At 43.2% G+C, this 20,510-nt stretch overlaps 1 protein-coding gene across 11 annotated transcripts in view; it reads right to left on the reverse strand.

Moving 5' to 3' along the window:
- Positions 1-20,510, reverse strand: part of Carmil1 (capping protein regulator and myosin 1 linker 1) — a 276,607-nt gene that overhangs the window by 116,703 nt on the left and 139,394 nt on the right. For all 11 annotated transcript variants that reach the window (XM_031358897.1, XM_031358895.1, XM_031358896.1 and 8 more), the window contains exons 9-11: positions 7,931-8,006; positions 4,828-4,916; positions 2,752-2,846 (exon numbers count right to left, since the gene is read on the reverse strand). In XM_031358897.1, the coding sequence (XP_031214757.1) occupies positions 2,752-2,846; positions 4,828-4,916; positions 7,931-8,006 (260 nt within the window). The remainder of the gene's footprint in view (positions 1-2,751; positions 2,847-4,827; positions 4,917-7,930; positions 8,007-20,510) is intronic.

The following is a 20,510-nucleotide window of genomic DNA, read 5'->3' on the forward strand; positions in this document are numbered from 1 at the left end:
AGACCATAACTACCTATGCTCAGTTATATCATGAGCAGCGTACAGTAAATTAAACAAAAGAGTTATAGGGGCTCCCAGGTGAGGACCTAAGAGAAGAAACAGTACCGACGGGACGAGTTGTCTATGAGTGCGTGAAGGACACGGGCCTGGGACTCATCCTCCACCTGCCAGTCCCACATCACTAACTTATGGTCTTCTAGGTGTGTCTCCTCTCTGAGATTCAAGCACACTGCTGCTGGGACAAATGCACCACAGTCAATTTATCCTAGGCTGTTTTCACACTGCAGAGTATGTGTCTGTGAGTGTGTTTGTGTGTGAAAGTGGGTATCTGTATATCTGTGTGTGTGTTTGTGTATGGGTTTGTGAGTGTGTGTGAGAAAGTGTGTGTGAGAAAGTGTGTGTGTGCGTGTGTGTATCTGTATGTGAATGTGTGTTTATGTGTCTGTGAGCGTGTATATGAGAGAAAGTGTGTGTGTGTGTGTGTGTGTGTGTGTGAGAGAGAGAGAGAGAGAGAGAGAGAGAGAGAGAGAGAGAGAGAGTCTCATGCTATAAGCCTGTACTCATAGCAGAGGCTCTGTGCAGACTGTCTCATTTCTTATGAGTGATAACCAGGAGTAGAATTGCTAGGTTCTTTGGAACATTTATGTTTTACCTTCTAAAACACTTTCTCTCAGTTGGGTATGGTGGCTTACAACTTTAGTCCTATCACCCAGAAGGCAGAGGCAGGTGGATCTCCATGAGTTTGAGGCTAGCCTGGTTTACAAAGTGAGTTCCAGGACAGACAGGACTGTCCTGTCTCGAAATCATGTCTTGCAAAACAAAAACAAAACAAACAACAAACCCTGTCTCTCTAAGTTCCCAATGGCTGCGTCCCTCTCCATTCCCACCAGCAATGGAGGCATTTTCCTTTCCTCACACCCTCAAATACATTTACTTTTATCACAGCTAGACAACTAGCTATGAAACAGTACCTCATTGTGCTTTGAATTTACATTTCCCTAAAGATTAGCAGTGTCCCCTGCTAGCCTGTCCTCTGGAGTTCAGCTCCTTGGGGACCTCACTACTTCCCTGTACTGACTCAGCCCTGTCAGCCACTAAATACAACCTCTTACAAACAAAGCCCACACAGCTGCCCTGACTATAGGAGGTGCTGTGTCCAGTTTCCACTTTGCTTCTTTCCCATTCTGCCACTTCTAACAGAGTGGGTAGAGAGAACGACAGCGCCCCAGAGAACTCCACACTCCAGCCCCGTGTCTTTATTGACAGACAGCCTGGGCTCATTCTTAGGCTGCCTGCCATGAGACCTAGTTTTGGATTCAGCCTCCACCTTCCTTCATTCTCCCTGCTTGAGATGACGGAAGTTACCCCTGAGGTTCCATGTGAATGCTACAAGGGAATTATTTTACACACAAGGCAGCATCCCCGTCAGAAAGTAAAAAAGCAAAGGTGCCTCCGTGCCCTCAGCTCGGCTGAATAGTTACTCTTCATCAAATACCTAACATTGAAAGATGAAAGGCCCTATTCAACAAGGCTGGAAAACATTTCCAACAGCAAATGAACACAAAATGTTCCCTCCAGAGGTAGAGTGATTCCTACTCCGACCCCATCCATCAATGTTCTGAGAAGAAGATGGAGAATTCAGCCAGAAGCTCCCCTTCCTGTGTCGACTGCAGGTGCTGCCTTCGCTACTTGCTAACACTTTCCTTTGAATTGCTTTTTTTTTGTAGGGGTGGGGATTGTTCCCAGGGCTTTACACAGGCTAGTCAAGCGCTCCACTCCGCCATGCCCCAGCCCTAGAAGCAAACATGCGTGATGGATCATTCTCCTTATAAACTGGGTCCTTCAATCTCACCATAAGCACACATTCAAATCTTACAAAGTGTTAAAAAGTATGTGTGGTGGGCACAGATCTAAACTAGCCTCCTCCGTGAATAGTTTCTGCAGAGCAAGACAGAGGGGTTCACCACATGATTATTAAATTAATGAACTCTAAGTTCATCTACAAAGAAACCATAGGCTGAGAATGGCACTTAGCAGTTCAGCATGCATCTTGCATGCACAGGCTCTATGTTCAACATCTACAAGGAAGGTAGGGATTTGTATCAAGGCTCATACCTGGATTCTCAGAACCTTTGAGGCAGATGCACAAAAGTACAAAGCTGAGACCAGGCTAGGCTACAAAGCAAAACTCTTGTTTAAAAAAATAATAAGGGCCCAGGTGGGTATGCGTTAAATGGGTCATCCTCTCATAGAGGTAGAGGAAAGAAACTAAGGCTTAGGAGACAAGTTCTAGCTGGCTCTGCATCACAAACAGCCATGTGAGAGGTGGAAGGTCTGAACCAAGTTGCCGGTCAGATCTGGCGGTGGTCTTCACCAACAGTAAGCAAAAGCATAGGGAACCTGGGTCCTACAGCCCAAAGGAAGTTAGTTTACTGTTGACCAGTGATGACGAGGAGGACTTAGGGTGAGTGTGGATATAGAATTCCACCTGGGTGAGGGAGAATTACAGGTAGATGTGGGGAGGACTCTGTGGATGCAGAGAAGGTTCCAAGTTTGTGTGGGGAGGTCTCTCAGTGTTTTAGAGGAGGGCGGTATGGGGAGGACTCCAGGTTCATGTAGAAGACTTTGGTAGGTGTGGTAAGGGCTCCAGGTGACTTAACTGAAGTTAGTACTACTCCCCAGCTCTGCACAGACTAGGACAATAGTGGTCCTACACCTCTGGTATCCCTGGCCTTATGTATGATGGAGTACCTCGATCCTCCAGCGGGTTTCCAGCAAGGTTGATTGTGTGAAGTCCTGAGTTAGGATTATGTGCTAGAGCACCAGCCAATTTCTGTGCAAAATCTCTGCAAGTGAACACCAAAGGCATGAGAGATGGACAGATGTGAATTGTTTAGATACACCATTTAAGGATTAAAATGAAATGCAACCTAAAAATACATCACTTTCCCCTTGGCTTACCTATGAAAACTTCCCCACAGGTTCATTCTGCCCTCGTCTACTGATCCTACTATAAAAGGTTGTGGAAAATGCTTAAGAGGTGAAAACCTCACTGGACTACATTGCCCACTGGGTGTGGCCTTGTAGGTTTAAAGCTGGACCACACCTTCCCGTGGGCTGTCTGCTTCCTTAGCACAGACAAGTATGAGCGGCTACTTCATGCTCTAGCCACTGTGACTTCCCAGGAATGAAGAACTGTATCATTAACTACTGTGCCCCTCCCCCCACCCACCAGTGGTCTCTCAGCCTCACCCTGGGTGTTTGGTGACACACACAGTTCTAGACACGCAGGTGAACGCTGCTGCCAGTGCCACTGACCCTTCCTGATTGGTTTGTTTATTTTTGTTTTGTTTTGTTTTTTCACAGCAAACCTGCTTTCTTGAAAATGTTAATAGATTCTTCCCTGTATCTTATTTCTCATTTCCTGTAACACTCACGTGTAAAACTGATTGCATTAATTACTAAGTTAAAGAGCACGATTGCTAGCACTCTATTTTACACAAAAAGAAAGAAAAAAGAATCACTGTTTTAGTTATATTGTAACCTGAAATAGCACACTAAGTGCTAGGATTACACAATACCTGCCTTGCTCATTAACAACAATAAAGCCTTTTGTTCTAACAGATTCTAACTCATGCTATTCAGAATAAAACTCAGGAGTGACATTAAACCTTTGGTGAAGACTGGGAGAAATGACTAAAACAGATTGATCTGCAAAACTCAAAGCTACGGTAGTAGACTGCACAGGCATCTTCAAAGAAAGGTATGTTTTGAGGTACTGCACACACATGAAATTGCCTACTCTTGCATCCGCAGCTACTAATCCCATTTCAAAGATAAAGACATGGAAATGTAGACCTTCTAGATTCCCTGCTTAAAGCATGAGACATTTTACTATGATCCATACACTTAATCACTACACTATGGGGCCTCCCTCAGAATGTCCCTCAACATAGGAGCAGAATATGCTATCAAATTCATGGCTTTCCAGATGTGATGGTTTGCATATGCTTGGCCCAAGGAGTGGTACTATTAGAAGGTGTGCCTGTTGGATTAGGTGTGTCACTGTGGGTGTGGGCTTTTAAGACTATTGTCCTAGCTGCCTGGAAGGCAGTATTCTGCTAGCAGCCTTCAGATGAAGATGTAGAACTCTCAGCAGTTCCTGCACTATGCCTGCCTGGATGCTGCCTTGTTCTGGCCTTGATGATAATGAACTGAACCTCTGAAACTGTAAGCCAGCCCCAGTTAAATGTTGCCTTTTAAGAGTTGCCTTGGTCATGGTGTCTGTTCACAGCAGTAAAACTCTAACTAAGACAACTGATAATGGCAACATCATGGGCTGGTTGGTTGATTTGTGTTGGGATCTGTGTGTGTGGAAATCTACCTCATGGAGCTTAACATATGCCCCCACACCCAGCTGGTAGTGCTGTTTAGGGAGGTTGAAGAACATTTGGCAATTGAAGCTTAGTGGGCTAACACAGAGCCATAGATTTGAGGATGCATGGTTATAGCCTGGTCTTTGTCCTGCTTCCTGATCCCTGAAAGCATATAACCAGCCACACACGTGCCCATCAGCACCATGCCTTCCATGCCACAATCCATGATACACTGCACCTGCATCTATGCTAAGTCTAAACAAACCCTCCCCTAAGTTGCTTCAGTTGTGTATTTTGTTACTATAATTAAGATTTACTTTATTTCTTTTTTCAGAAGGAAAAACATTGTTACATGTGCACCTCAACTTTTTAAAAGACCATGTACTAATTTAAAAAGCAAATGGCATAAAATTTTAAAGCAACACATTCACATATTCAAGAAAATACTCACGTTCTGAGTCCAGCATTTTCCAACACCAACTCTTCCAGTCGATTGGACCTACTCACCACCCTCAAGATCTGTTCACAGACATCTGTGGACTGCAACAGAAAACACTTGTTGACCATTCTGTAAGTCTTATAAAAAAACATTTCACTTGAGTGTTCTAAATCTACGCAACACAGAGACCCGAGTAGATGAAACACTCAAACCATGCACACATTCTCTCAAGAACTAGTCAGAGAACATCCCCACTATGCATCTCCATGAAGACCTTGGAACACCACTGCACAAATATAGTCTCTGAGTGTGCTACTCTTAAAGGAACAGACTAGAATGCTGTGGTCTGAGCCGGTGCCAAACCTCATACCCTCGTTCACATTGAAACATATCCAACAATGTGATGGTATAGCAGGTATGTTTGGAAGGAGGCGATATCTTAGGGGTGCAAACACTGAAGAATAGGATCAAGTGCCCTGAAAAAAGAGTCCCAGAGAGCTACTTTGACCCTTCTACCATATAAAGACACATCTAATGGAGCCATTTACACTCCAGAAAGTGGGTATCATCACCTATGAAACAGGCCTGAACTGTGGACTTCCTGGCATCTGTAACTATGGGAAACAAACTTCTGTTGTATAAGCTAAGGCACTGTAATAGGTAGTGTGAGTCTGAGATAAAATATTTGGTGCAGCAACAAAAGCAGTGCTTTGGCAGTGCTGCAGGTCTGCATTAAGTCCCTCTTACCCTTTCTTCAGAAAAGCAAAAGGCCTTCCCAAGGCAGTGATGGATGTCCCATATGGAGACCTAAGGACTACATGCCAGTGATAACACTGAGGGTCTTGTTACAGTTTTCACTATGGACCAGACACTGAGCTACATCCTACATGCATATGTCATTACCGAACCAATAGCTCTATATCATTCTCTATTACAATAAGAATATTAAGGGAAAGAATGCTTTGCAATTCAACAGGGACCAGTCCCATAATGGTATGGTTGGTCTGGAGAACTTATTAAAGTAGATGAAAGGGGAAATGGCAAAGAATTAAGTAAATGTCTCCATGTTAATAGTATTTTTTAAAAGTTTATTGTAAATCATGTATATGCATGAATGTGTGGATATGTGAATATGGATGGTCAGAGACTAGTAAAACAACAACTATTCCTCCTCCTCTTCTTCCTCCTCCTCCTCCTCCTCCTCTTCCTCTCTTCCTCCCCCTCCTCCTCCTCCTCCACCTCCTCTTTCTCTATCTCCTCCTCCTCTTCTTCTTCCTCCTCCCCCTCCTTCTCCCCCTCCCCTTCTCCCTCCTCCCCCTCCTCCTCCTCCCCCTCCTCCTCTTCCTCCTCTTCCTCCTCACTGTGATCTGGTACTCAACAAGACTAATCAGTTTCATGGTTGGGTTCTCTCATCCATTTATCCAGTTATTTTATTCTATATTTATGAAACAAATTTTTACCATACAGCTACTTTAGCAAGGAGCTACAATACCCAATCACAATGCTAAACACAGGGCAGATATGAACATGACTACAACTATCTCATGATAACAGGTACACAAGAAAATGGGATCCAGGAAGGTTAGATAACTCATCTCCACTCCCATAGTCACAGTAAGAAACTCCAGTTTCTGACTCCCATGCTTTTTCCTTATGCTATCATGGCTCCTAAAGGCCCTGTCTTAGTCAGGTTTCTATTCCTGCACAAAACATCATGACTGAGAAACAAGTTAGGGAGGAAAGTTTATCCAGCTTATACTTTTCACATTGCTGTTTATCCCCAAAGGAAGTCAGGACTGAACTCAAGCAGGTCAGGAAGCAGGAGCTGATGCAGAGGCCATGGAGGGATGTTACTTTACTGGCTTGCTCAGTTTGCTTTCTTTCTTTTTTCTTTTTTTTCTTTTTTTTCATTTTTTATTATTTATTTATTTATTTATTAACTTTTATTGCATTATGAGAAAAGTTATATGATTTCAATTTATCTGAATTTGTTAACATTTAAGAACGTACTTTAAGTAAATAGAATTAAATCACATTCTTGTTTCCCTTTTGTACCCCCACTCCTCCCAGAGCCCCCACCTTCAATACTTACAATATCTTTTTTTGTCATATTCTTTAAAATTTATAAAATATAGAACCCAAGACTACCAGCCCAGGGATGGCACTACCTGGGTCCTCCCCTCTTGATCACTAGTTGAGAAAATGTCTTACAGCTGGGTCTCATGGAGGCATTTCCTCAACTGAGGCTCCTTTCTCTGTGATAACTTCAGCTTATGTCAAGTTGAAACATAAAATCAGCCAGTACAGGCCCTCAAACAAGTTCAGCCCACTTTTTCACCCATGATGCCTTAAGTCATCCTAGGCCAATTCAGACACCCAAGCAGCCTGTTCAAAAGCCTCCATTGGGCAAAGCTCTTTCTCAATCCAATGTCTTTATTATGAAAATCTTACCCCCAGAATCCACAACTCTTTAAACAATATCTAAATTGTTTCTCATCCTAAATGGAGTATCTGAAAACTACTAACTTATGGATAAGTATCCCACCATATGGCAAATTTGATTTTGTCAAGTTCCCAACAATCTGAACTACCAGAACAGACCAAATATTTGGCTGTCCTATTTAATATGAAAACCAACAGATTTCACCTTGATTTTATTGTCTCTCTATATTTCCCCTTTCTACTCAAAACCAGACTATCTACAGAAATAACATTAACTTTTATAATTCAATCAGGCCAACTCTACCTGTTGGTATTTCCTGAAATTCTTCTCGGGGAAAGCTGGTGGTGATTTAATGGAAGGCTAGACTATAAGACCAGCTGTTTACAGCTGTGCAAATGTAACTATAATAGCTTTTGCCAACTGAATGAGTGTGTTCAAAAGACAATACTACATGTGCATTTCTGATCTAAAACTACCTAAGGCACTGAAAACAGGAAGGGGAATCTCTATGCAGTTTACAAACTTCACACAAAGTTATGCTTATCGTTCTTAGGAATGAGATTTCCTCAAGAAATAAGTAGCACGGTAACAAAATAAAATCTTTCTGACAAGAATCAGGTTTCTGCAATTCAGCAAGGCTGGGCAAGGCTGGCTGCATCATCAGTTACTTACCAGCTTGAGATCCTTGGAGGATAGTTTGGTGAACCACTGGTTATATTCCAGGGCAGCAATGATGGGTATCAGGTCTCTAAAAGAAAAATTAATGAAGGACGTGAGCATGGTACTGGAAAAGAGCTACAGTGACACTGCATTTTAAGGTTGGTATGGTGGTCTGTGCCTGTCATCTTAACACTTTTGGAAGATGGTAGCTGGAAGATCAGGAGTTCAAGGTCAGCCTTGGTAGACAAACTCAAGTCAGCATAGGATATATGAGATCCTATCTCAAAGAGCAAAACAAAGAAAATAAAAGCATTATATTTTTATTCATCTTATGTGTGTGTATGCATGGGTACATGTGCCACAATTTGTGTGTATAGATCAGAGGATAACTCCTGGGTTTCCCCTGGTTCAGATGAAATTTCTCTGTTGTGATCTCCAGACCTGTTGGCCTGAAGAGCTTCCAGGCAACTCCCTCATCTCTGTGAACCTGCCTCCTACTCACTGTGAAGTGTTGAGATTATAGATGAATGCCTCCATATCTGCTTACATGCGGAATCCTTCTCACAAGGACTGAACTTGGTTGCTAGGTTTATGCAGTAAGCACTTTTACTCATTGAGCTATTATGGTTCATTGACCCTCCAAACTATTTTTGTACGGCGCCTTGCTGCCCGGACGATAGCAATAACAACCAAACACCTAGACTTCTTCTCTCGAAGGTTTACCCAGGATTTATTCTTTTGTGTTAACAGCAATTTTAGGTTCTAAGTGTTATGGCTCTTTTAGGTGTTACCGCCCGCATCCGTGGAATTGCGCTCCTTGTGGCTCTTCCCGCTTCTGTGGAGAATGGCGGAGGCAGCGGCTCTTGCTAGTCGCTGTTGCTCTTCTTCTGTGGAGTCACCACAGCTCTTGCCGCTGCTCTTGCTTCGGTGGAGTGGCATGGAAAGGCACCGCTCTTTCTTCTGTGGAGTGGCGTGGAATGCCGTGGCCCCGGCTGCTCTGCTAGCGCTGCTTTTATACTCGAGCCCAAGCTCTCAAGTCCTCTTGGATTGGTTCCCAGCTATCGCCTCATTAGCATACACCTGCTTGGGAGGGGTTTGGTAGCATGCACCTGCTCGGGTTTGGCGCATGATTGGTTAGCATACACCCGCTCGGGAGACACCTAATTTGCATGAGCCCACTCGGGAGGGGCGTATGCGCAGTGGAATCATCTATCGCTGCCGCAGCGCATGTCTTGGATTCGATTGTCCGAGCGGCTGCCTACATATTTTAATAGTAAACAATTAAATTCTTTGCAGCAGATTTTCACAGAGTAGAATACAAGTAGAATTCCACAAAATTACCACGAGGATTTGCAATTCCTACTTTCCAGGGAAAAGAAGCGAATGCTAGCATTTATCTGGAGAATGTCCTCATTCAGCAAGGAATCACGTCTATCATTACACTGATGAGCCTGGTTCTTTATAGACCTCTTCATAGATTCATAAGCATCAATAATCTCATACTTTCTCTGAAAGCTTGTTCCCCAAGCAAAAATAACACCTTATACACTCTGACAGTAAGTACTATCAAACAGACTTTCAGTGCTCAGCAAGCATCCTGCATCCATTTGGTAGTTTTTACACTTCCTAGCAGTGATCCCATCCATGAGATAGAGCAGGTGTAATTATCTCTGATGCTTCACATGAGCTCGTAAGCTATGAGGTAAGGCTTTGCATGTGAATTCCCTGCTCTATAGCACATTTCCAGCCATTGGCCCCTACCATGCATTCTTCTCTCCTACTCCAAACAAAAAGCTGACAGTCCCTGAATCATCTACCACAGCATGGGACTGCAAGGGCAGAATTACCCATCACTGCTGAGCAGTGTTCTGAACGGTCCCATGGCCTTTGATGCCTTCACCACCCATCTCCTCTCCTATGTCTTCCTGGCACCCTGTACTCCCAATCCCTACATAATGCATGCCTCAACATATAGCCCTTGGCTCTCTCAGACTCACTGCTTCAGCATCCGACTTCTAACAGCCTCAGACTGTAAATCTTTGAAATCTAAGCTCCAATTTTAGTTTCGGGCATGATAAGAGGCAGATGCTGTAGTTTTTTTCTGAAACAGCAAAGACAAGGTAGAAAGAGCTGAGAAATCCAACTGATCTTGGGGTGCTTTGCACAAAGCACCCCAGTTGAACCTGCAAACACACCAGGAGGAGGTACTGCTTATGTTTGATAGGCGCAGGGATTGTTATCCAGACATGAGATGCGACTGGACAGAGAGAATGAGACTCTTTCTTTATTAAAACGATTCCCCTCCTTTTCCTTTCAAGGAAACACATCAGTCATACAAACAGGATATCTCACTATGACATATTGTATGCATATAATATATTTTGATTATCATATTCACCTAACCTCCCCATTACTTCTTTGATTCCCCCTCACCCTCCTGATGACCAGCTTCTTAGTCCTAGGCAGAGCTACTTCCACTCTAATGTTCTTACCCCAACTCTGGTCCCTGACCTCAGGTTCCATGGCATGGGTGGAAGAATGCTCGATGCTAGTCTTCCTGAATCCGACCTACTTCACTTAATATGGTGAACTATACAATTCCATCCATTTCTCTACATATGATATGATCTAATTTTTCTTTGTGGCTGAATAAAATTACATTGTGGAAATAATCCATCTTTTCTGTACCCAGTTTTCTATAAGCAAACACTTCAGATGATTTAATAGCTTGACTTAGATAACAAATGGACAGACAGACAGACAAATAAATAAATAAATAAATAAATAAATAAATAAAGCAAATGTCACTGCTATATTCTGACTTTGGTGCCTAAGAGTTTTTGCCCACAAAACTGCAGGTTTTGCCTGGTTTTTAAGTATCATGTTTGAGCTCATCAGAAACAAGAAGATGAGATGCATGCTCATAGGCATCCCAGATAAACAATGCAAAGAAATGAGCAGGCTCATCTACAGGTCCCATCTGCCAGGTTTTCTGTTTACACATCTCTTTATTAACTTGCCTAGAGTTAAGGTTGTTTTTAAGTTAAGATTAAAATCCAGGCATGGTGACTCAAACCTGTAATCACAGTGGTTGGGAAGTAGAAGCAGGCGGTAGTTCAAGGTCATCCTTGACCAGAAGAGGTAATCTGATGCCAACTCCTAGGTCTATCTCAATAAGACAAACAATTAAAAAAAAAAAAACAATTAGAAGGAGATAGTCATGTACCATACTTGAAACAGTAAGTACCTAACCAAGTACTAGGTCAGAATACTACCTGCTAAGGGAAGTGATTGGCCTCCCTGCCCCTCTCCACACTGCAGTGAATAAGACAGACAGCTGGGAGCCATGCCAAATCCTGGGAACGTTGAAAGTGCCCTTAGAACACAGGAACCAAGTAATTCCACCTGGAGCAGATGGGCAGGGGTTCACAGGGCTCCAAAGATGGGAAGGGGCCGACTAGGCAGGAAGAAAGGGGCAGAATACTTAAAATAATTAGGGACAGATGTGTTCAGGCACAAGCGGCTGACTATGCCCAGTAATTCCCTCCACTCATATATTCAGTAAGTGCCAGCCACCATACATGAATCACAGGGTTTAATGTAACAATGAACATAGCACCCAATTCCTACCCTGTAACAATCACAGCCTGGTACAGCCCAGCAGGCAACCAAGGGGAAGAAATCAACTATAAATGCAGTAAACAAGCCACATGGACCAAGGGAGAATGTGACACTATAGGTTTGTGTGAAAAAAAAAAAAAATTCACAAATCAAGACAGTCTAGCCAAGGAGGCTTCTGAAGGGAGGGCATGGAGTCCTGGGAATTCAGAGAAATTCACATTGCAGGCAGATGGAACGGGAAACAGAATAGAGTAACTCAGCCTGAGCATTCGAGATCTGATGGCAAAAGCATGATTCATGAATGAGAACCCTCAACTGGACGTTCTCAGGATCAAAGGCTTTTACTCTGCAAGAACTGGCATTAAGTGGAGGAAAATGTAAGCCACATCCTTAGAGGAAATTGTAAAGGACATTTTCTACAATCGATGATAGATCCCCAGTGCACACAACTCTGAAAAGTGAGCAGTAAGAAGTCTTCTCGGAGCTAGGGGGAGATGGCTCGGTGGGTAAAGAGCACACTGAGTTCAAACCCCAGCAACTACATAAAAGCCAGGCAAGGTGGTGCTCCTATGTAACATATGCTGCAAGTGTTCAGATACATAGTTACTAAAGGCAGGTGAGTTCAGTCAGAACAGCAAACTTCAGGCTCACTGAGACAAATCCTGTCTCAAAAAAGAAAGGTAAAGTAGGGCTGGAAAGATGGCTCAGTGGTTAAGAGCACTGGCAGCTCTTTCAGAGGTCCTGAGTTCAATTCCCAACAACCACATGGTGGCTTACAATCATCTATAATGGAATACAACCATGCATGCTTTATATGCAGAGAAATCACTTATATACATAAAAAATAAATATATATAATAATGTGTAATATATAAGAAATATTCGTAAAATAAAAAATAGGTGAAGCAATTGAGGAAGATGTACATATATTCACCACTGACCTGTCCACATGGGCAACCACACCTGGACACATACATACCTCACACACACACACACACACCCCACCCTCAACACCCACAGAAGCAAACACACCAATTTTAAAACTGGGCATTAGATCTATAATATCTAAACAGACATTTCATCATAAATATATATATATATACATATATATATATATATATATACATATATATGCTTCTTTGATATATATATCATATAAGAAGCATATAAGAAGCATATAAGAAGGCTCAAATGACTAGCCATTAGAGGAATGCAAAACACATACAGGTGTGTATTGGATGGCAAGATTTCAGACAACAGCCCCAAAGCACCAAATGTGGATCAAGACACAGCACAGCTGGATCTCTCAAGTGCAGCCATGAAAGGACAGATGGCACACTCGGTGCAGAAGACAGTTTGACTCTGTCTTGCGTTTGCTGTGCCTGAGTCACGTGACCTTTTTAATCTCGCTCCTGGGTATTTGTCCAACAGAAGTAAAAAGTTATATTTGCACAAAACTTAGGTAGTCTTAATAATCACCAAAAAGCAGAGAAGTCACGGGTGTTCTCCAGTGACGGCACGTGACTTAGAGACTAGGATAGACCATGTTCAGTTTCTGCCTGGCTCTGGTTCACCCACGGAGCTCAGGTGCTTTATGAGGAAGCCAGGACCTCAGGGAAGGGCCATATCTAGGCCTCCCAGCAACCAGCTAGCTGACACCAACTACCAGGGATGTGAATGAAGAAGGCATCACTATGAGTTATAGACATACGTGCTGTGGGACATTAAGTTTGGAGGTTGACCACACAGTAGTACATAACCACAACGCTTGCTGTCTAAGTGATAACTGTATAAAGAAACTTTACGTGAGGAAAGTTAGCCACAAACAGCTGCTCTATAGAGGATTTTTCAAAAAGCTAATATCTGCAAGGCTAGGAGGATGTACCTGGGGAAGCTGGGCAGGGGTGGCGGGTGGGGTGGGGGATCTGTGCAATATAAGCAACAAGCATCAGAGGGAAGGGAAGGGCTGTGGTGCGAAGAGCGTTCTCAGGCTAGGACAAAAGGCAAAGAAAAGTAGGGAATTCTTCCCAGATAGATTTATAGGGTTACCTCAGTCAAATTATGCATTGTGGATTAGCCTGTGGCCATGTCTACAGAGTATCTTCTAGATTGGTAATGGATGACGAAGCACCCAGTTCACTGTAGGCAATACCAGCCACAGGCACGTGGCTCTGGGCTGTATAAGAAAAGTAGTTGAACAAGAGTCAGGGAGCCAGGTAAGCAGTGTTTCTGCAAGGTTTCTGTCTTGAGTTCCTGCTTTGGCCAAGTTTCCTCCTAAGTTATTTTTGGTCACGGTATTTGATCATAGCAACAGAAGAGTGAATTAGCAGCATACTTCAATCATCAAAACAAAAGGATGGGGAAAATCCTTACAATTAGATGGAGTACTGGGGAGGAGGGAACCGTGACTGGAAATTGGCATATACAGTCCAGAAAAAAGCAGTAGCCTCTTTCTGGAGTTAAGTGGTGGGCATGATGGCTGAATTTAAATGATTTGTATCCTGGTACATATCTGCCCATTGTTCTCTAAGGGAACAGATACAAGAACGGCCTTAACATCATTATTCACTAGCAGACAATAAGCTAAGTAGGATGCCTGGCCAACAACAGAATGAATAGAGTGTGCAATGTCCTAATTAGAAAGCAAACCAGAAACAAAAGTGAATGGACAACAGCTGCACATGCCACCCTGGGGAACCCCACGTCTTCCATATTTTAAGAGTTCTCCACCTGGCTGAAATATACAGAATAAGGAGCCTCAAATCTGGATAAATAGATGCCCAGAAGGTACCTCAGAAAACTCCTGTGTCACTTGTAAAGTCTGAGATGTTTGAGATGGGACTACTACACCTCCAACCAACAAGACAGCTAGGCACAGAACGAGAGCAAGGATGGGGACACAGTCCTGATTCACCATGCATCATCGTAGTATCATCAAGGAGAACACACTGGGAGTTCCCATTTCAACAGAAAATACTCAAGGACTGGCGTACATGACTATCATTTCCTAGAGCTCATCCTGAAAGGCCGTCAGGATTTAACAGATGCACATATAAGCAAACCTCAGACAGCACCTCACTGGATGGTCTCATGGCTTCCCTACTGCTGAGCTGAAGCCACCTCCAAGTAGAGCTATTCAGGTGTCTCTAGTGCATTTCTGACTATCACAACTAAGCCTTCCCCATATTTTCACTACATGATGCTGTAGCTCTATCACATAGGGAGAAGGGGCTCCAAAAGCCAAGGGTGCAGCTTTGTCTTCATGGTCAGCTTGACTCAATTCCAAACCATCATGGAAAGAAACGTGGACAAGTCAGAGGGTTTAACAGAGGAGATGAGGAAGATTTAATGGGCTGGAATCCTAAACTAAAAAGGACAAAGGGCTTAAATACCAGCATTCATCTCTCTCTGCTTCCTGTCTATAGATGGGATGTGATGGGCTGCCTCCTGCTCCTGCCACAATGTTATCTCTTAAACCACGATAGTCTTAAGCCCAGTCAACTAATTCCTATGTTCTAGGTTCAGTGAGAGACCTTGTCTCAAAATAATGAGGAGGTAAACAAGGAGGAAGACACCTGGCATCAGCCTCTTACCTCCACACCAAGGCCCATGTGTGTGCACACACAGAGGCACAGAGCCACAAATTTAAATATATTTTTTTAAAAAATTAGCAACAACAAAAAACAACTAACAACAAAAAGATGGGTGATGGTTCGCCCAGTAAGGTGTCTGCCACACAAGCATGAGGACCTGACCTGAATTTGAATCCTCAGTACCTTCAAAAACATCCCAGTGCCAAGTGGCTGTAATCCTAGCACTGAGGGGATGGAGATAGACTGGGGCTCAGTGGCCTGCTAATCTACTCAAATCTGTATGCTTGGAGTGCAGGGAGACGATAAGGTGGTCCACATACACATAAGCATACGGGTGCACATACTCATGCACGTGTACTAACCCCCTTCCACACACACACACATACACACACATCCTGAAGTGAGAGATAGCCTACAAAGATTTTTCCCCTGTTCTGTAAACTATTTGTTCTGCTGATAGTTCCTGTCTGGTCATGCAGAAAGGTCCCCTTGATTGATTCTTGAGATCACTTCCTGTGTTACTCGAGCCCCGTTCAGAAGCTTTGCATGTACCTAACTTGAAATGTATACTTGAAGTCTTGTTGTTTCCAGACAAGTCTTATATAGCTCAATTGCTCATGAGCTATAGTGATCCTTCTGCCTCCACCTGATATGTGCTGGGATCATAGGAGTGTACCACCGTGTCTGGCTATTTGGACATTTCTATGTATAAAGTGCATAGACAGATGAAGGTGCCCAAGACACAGGAAGTGAGGTGGTCAAAGCTCACACACAAAGTCCAGAGACTTACTGTTCAACCCTAGAGGGTGAGACTCACAAACCCATTGTCTTAGTGACGACCATTAATCCACCAGCAACTAATTTCCTTCCTATACTTTTAACTCTTAGCCTCCTCCACAGAGCATTCAGGACGGTATCTCTGCACACTTTCAAACAAAAGGAACTAAACCTCTTTCATTGCATGTAGCCAATTAGTCTTCTCATTTAGTCTTAGTCATTAGACCATTTAGTCTTCTCATTTTCCAGTCAACAGCAAGATATTCTCTGGTTTGGGCTAAGATTTGCTTGTGTTTTGTTTTGTTTTGTTTTGTTTTGTTTGAGATAGGGTCTCATGGAATCCAAGCAGACCTCAGACTTGCTATGGTCTAAGTTCCTATCTACCTGCCACAGCCTCCCAAGTGAGATAGGGTCTCATGGAATCCAAGCAGACCTCAGACTTGCTATGGTCTAAGTTCCGATCTACCTGCCACAGCCTCCCAAGTGCTCAGACTATTTATCCTGTTTTATGTAGTACTGAGAATTGAACCCTGGGCTTTGAGCATGCTAACTGAACTACATCCTTAGCCCACTACAATGTATTCTTAAGTTATTAGTCACGTGACAAAAGTTTACTCTTGTTACTTTGAACAATAAAAATAAGCTAAAATGCTCAGTGTGAGGGTAACCTTCTCAATAGGCTGAGGCAGGGGGACTGCCTGAACCTAGGAGTTTGACAGCAACCCTGGTATCATAGTATCGCCACTATCTCTTGAAGAAGGTTTGTTTGTTTATTTGTTTGTTTTTGTTAACTTAAAAAGAAATTACGTGCCTGGCAGGATGGTGCACACCTGCAAGGCCACCACTCACAAGGTAGAGACTGGAGAATAACAATTTTTTGGGTTAGCCTGTGCTGCACAGCAAGATGTTGTCTTAAGACAAAGACTGAATTAAGATACTAATATATGAGGGCAATGCTTTAAAGTTGATATAAAGTTGGTAAGAGGTTCAAATCCAGCTCTGTCAAGGTCTTTACTGCCCAGCTGTGGGCAGCCTATAAAACACTACTTCTGCCATCTCTCGGGGCTGTGCGACCTCAGGGACAGTTCTTTCCTGTTATTATTTTCAGGGATGTGAAAGAAACCAAGAAAGTGTTAATAAAAAGGACTGACAGATTTGAAAGATGTCTAGCAAGTTCCAGAATGCTCAAGAAAGGTGCTTTCAAATACAGAACAACAAGGTTAGAACACCAAGTCCTGATACTCTTTATGTTCGATGCATGTACATAGTAGGGACACATGGAAAGGTGGTAGAAAACTCTGCCACGGTGGGACTACTTTGCTGGCATAGTCGTTGGCTGGTTTTCCTGGGAATGGTTTTAACTACCTTCCATGATATCTACTTCATGCTTATGATTCTTATTTGCAGGAAAGAATACCAGAGTTCACCTCCCTAGAGAGTTCACCTCCCTAACACCCACCTAAATACTGGGTGGATATGGAGGCCCGCCTGCAGTTCCAGCCTCTTAAGCTGGAGGCAGAATTCTCCCCCAGAAAGCTGTGCAGTAAGACTAGTCTTATGGGTGAGTTCAGAATTTGACCGAAAGACACTGACTCAAAGAGTAAATCTGACAATGATCAAAGAACATGACCAAATCAAACTCTGAGCCTTCATATGCACATGCATGTGCATGTACACATGTACACACATACACACACACACACACACACACACACACATACACATAAAGAAAAACAGTTCAAAATAGCTGGGTTTGTAGCTAAGCTGTCAGAGTGCTTGCCTGATGTGCAAGAAGGTCTAGGTTCAGCTCTACTACTACATAACTGGGAATGGCAATGCGTGCCATTATCCTAGCACTGAGGAGGTGAACGAAGACTCAAACCTTCAAGGTCATCCACAGCTATGTATCTGAGTTCAAGACTAGCCTGGGATACATGAAACTCTGTCTCAGAGTCAGGGCGGGGGCCGGGGGAACCCATGGTAAATGAGTGACTCCCTTCCTGGCTTCCTTGTTTATAGAAGCATATTTTGTACATTCTCAGCTTACTAATTGGACAGCATCCAAACTCTGAGGGTTAAAGCCATCAGAAACAGTCTTCAGACGTCCTCAGGGTATCAAAGCCATCCTTAAAAATCTTCTGATATTGGGCCAGAGAAATGGCTCAGCAGGTAAAGAAGTTTGGCATGCAAGTCTGACAACCTGAATCCAATTCCTGGACCTCATGTGAAAATGGAAAGAAAAAGATCCAAATTCACAGAATTATCCTCTGCATTCTGTATGTATGCCCTGGCACATGGCCACCCCACATATGATGTATATACACAAACACTTACAAATAATAAATAAAAAATAATAATCTCCTGATCATTCATTTATAACAACAAAGGATTACAAATGTACCTTGGGTGAGATTATTGATAAATCATATACATGTTACAGTAATAAAGTAGTAACTTCAGAATAACACATACACACACACACACACAGCATCAAATCCTTGTTCCCCAATATATCATCATGTTGCAAAAGCCACAGAATCTGTCTTATCTATACTTGAGATCACTATTTTTAAAATTTAGATAAATTTAGAGATGGTGAGAAAATCCAGCCCCAGCCCTCAGCCACCACTTCATGGTCCACAAGAGAAAAGGAATGAGAAGACAGACTTGGAGTAGAAAAGACTGTCCCCACAACCTTAGAACCACCTTCTCACACACTCACACACACACACACACACACACACACACACACACACAGCTTTAAGAACTCATCCTTGATAGCTCCCTATTCAAGAATGTCACCTTCATGACCAAGGAATACGACAACACAAGAGCATGAATCAGTGGGAAGCGCTCTCTCGGGCCAGGTTTGAACTCAATAGTGCGTGTCCAACCAGTCTCTAGGGGATTAATGAGAGGAGCTCCTCTCAAACATCTTCTGGGAAGCAGGGAAATCAATGTATCCAAAGCTATATATTCTCCTCTTCCTTGGCAGCACCGCCCCTACCCTCACTCCTCCCTGCCATGTCAAATTACAGTGTAATTACATTTTTAACATGTCAGCTGGAAGCCCTTGCAAACACCCCAGGAGAACTGTGGAGGGAGGCCTTTTTTCGATCTATGCCTCTTCCTGGCACATATTAACTAAGCCAGAACAAACTATAAGAGCATTCTCAAGCAAACTAAATACACTACAATAGAATGTTAGACCCTAAAACCAATAATTGAGCAGGCATTTTCCTAATAACCAATCCTCTCCAGGACTGACAGGAGGGGTGGTGCAGGACCAAGGTGGAACCCACACCTGTGCTTATTCAGCCATAGAAGGAAGCCAGGTCCTGAATACAAGTGCCACAGGCAAGAAAAGGAAAGGGCAACAGAAGGAGGGGCAAAGGCGGGGTGTGGAGCAGGAGAGAGAAACAGAGAACATGAATGAATATGAGCATGAATGGGAGAGAATGATTAAACCACCTGACCCTGGAGGGGGGGTTGGGGGGGGAAAGGCAGCAAGGATAAGAACTTGCAGGATGGTTTCTATTGAGCATTGCTTTCACATGCTGATGGAGCTGAGAGATCCTTAAGTAAAACCATCCCTGTCAGGACCTTCTGTAATTGCAATGGCAGCTGTCTGGCTCACAGAGTCTAAAGTGGTGATTACCCTACTCGTGGATGAGATGGTCCATAATGAAAAGAGACCTTTTATTTTATCTTATTTCTTTGACACGGTGTCTCACTATGGAGCCCTGGCTGTCCTGGAAGTCTCTATGTAGACCGGGTTAGCCTTGAACTCAGATCTGCTTCTGCTTTCCAAGCTTTGAGATGAAAATAGTACGGGCCAAGACACCTGGCCAAAAAAAAAAAAAAAAAATCCTCTTAATTCTCTAACTGAGAGAGAAAAAAAAAAGAGTAGGGATCTTCGTCTACCAAGTTAATTCAGTTTTTGCAGATAAACTGAAAACCCTCCATCCCAGAAGCAGGTAAGCCCCTTGCAGGGAGGGTCTGCTGACGCTGACAACAGTTCTTGGTACCAGTTACTTGGTTATAGATTGTAGACATCTCCATCACATGGCTTCCATAGCTTCTTTTTGAGGGCTCCTAGGCGATTAATTCAGAGGCTAAGCAGCAATTCTCAGCACCAAACTGCGCAGACCGCAGTCCTTGAGGATGCAACACAGAAATGAAGTGCCAGAACACCTCGACTCCTGAGCATTAGAGCATCCCTGAGTCTCTCTCCTTCCACAGGCCGTACGCCTTCGAAGTACAGTCCAGTTCACTACTCTTAAAGCTAAAAACACCTCCTATGTTCTGCACTGCCATTTGCACATGCAAGAGCTGAAAAGATAAGGCTTTCTCCTCCACCCATCCCTCACCATCACACGGTTGGGTCTTAAATGTCAGTTTTATTTTCCAACACTCTCCATGAAGAAATATAAGCTGCTCATCCTAGGATATCTAGACACCTGCACGGATCCCTTTCAATAGTCTGTGTTATAAATAGGAAAGTGTATACAAAATGCTTCTCCAGTCTCCCAAAGAGATAACTGTCTTTGTACAAAGTATGAGATAATGGAAGTTGTCAGCAAAAATAGTTCTCTTTCATT

The sequence above is a fragment of the Mastomys coucha genome, unplaced genomic scaffold, assembly GCF_008632895.1.
Source record: "Mastomys coucha isolate ucsf_1 unplaced genomic scaffold, UCSF_Mcou_1 pScaffold7, whole genome shotgun sequence".
In the NCBI taxonomy this organism is placed as follows: Eukaryota; Metazoa; Chordata; class Mammalia; order Rodentia; family Muridae; genus Mastomys; species Mastomys coucha.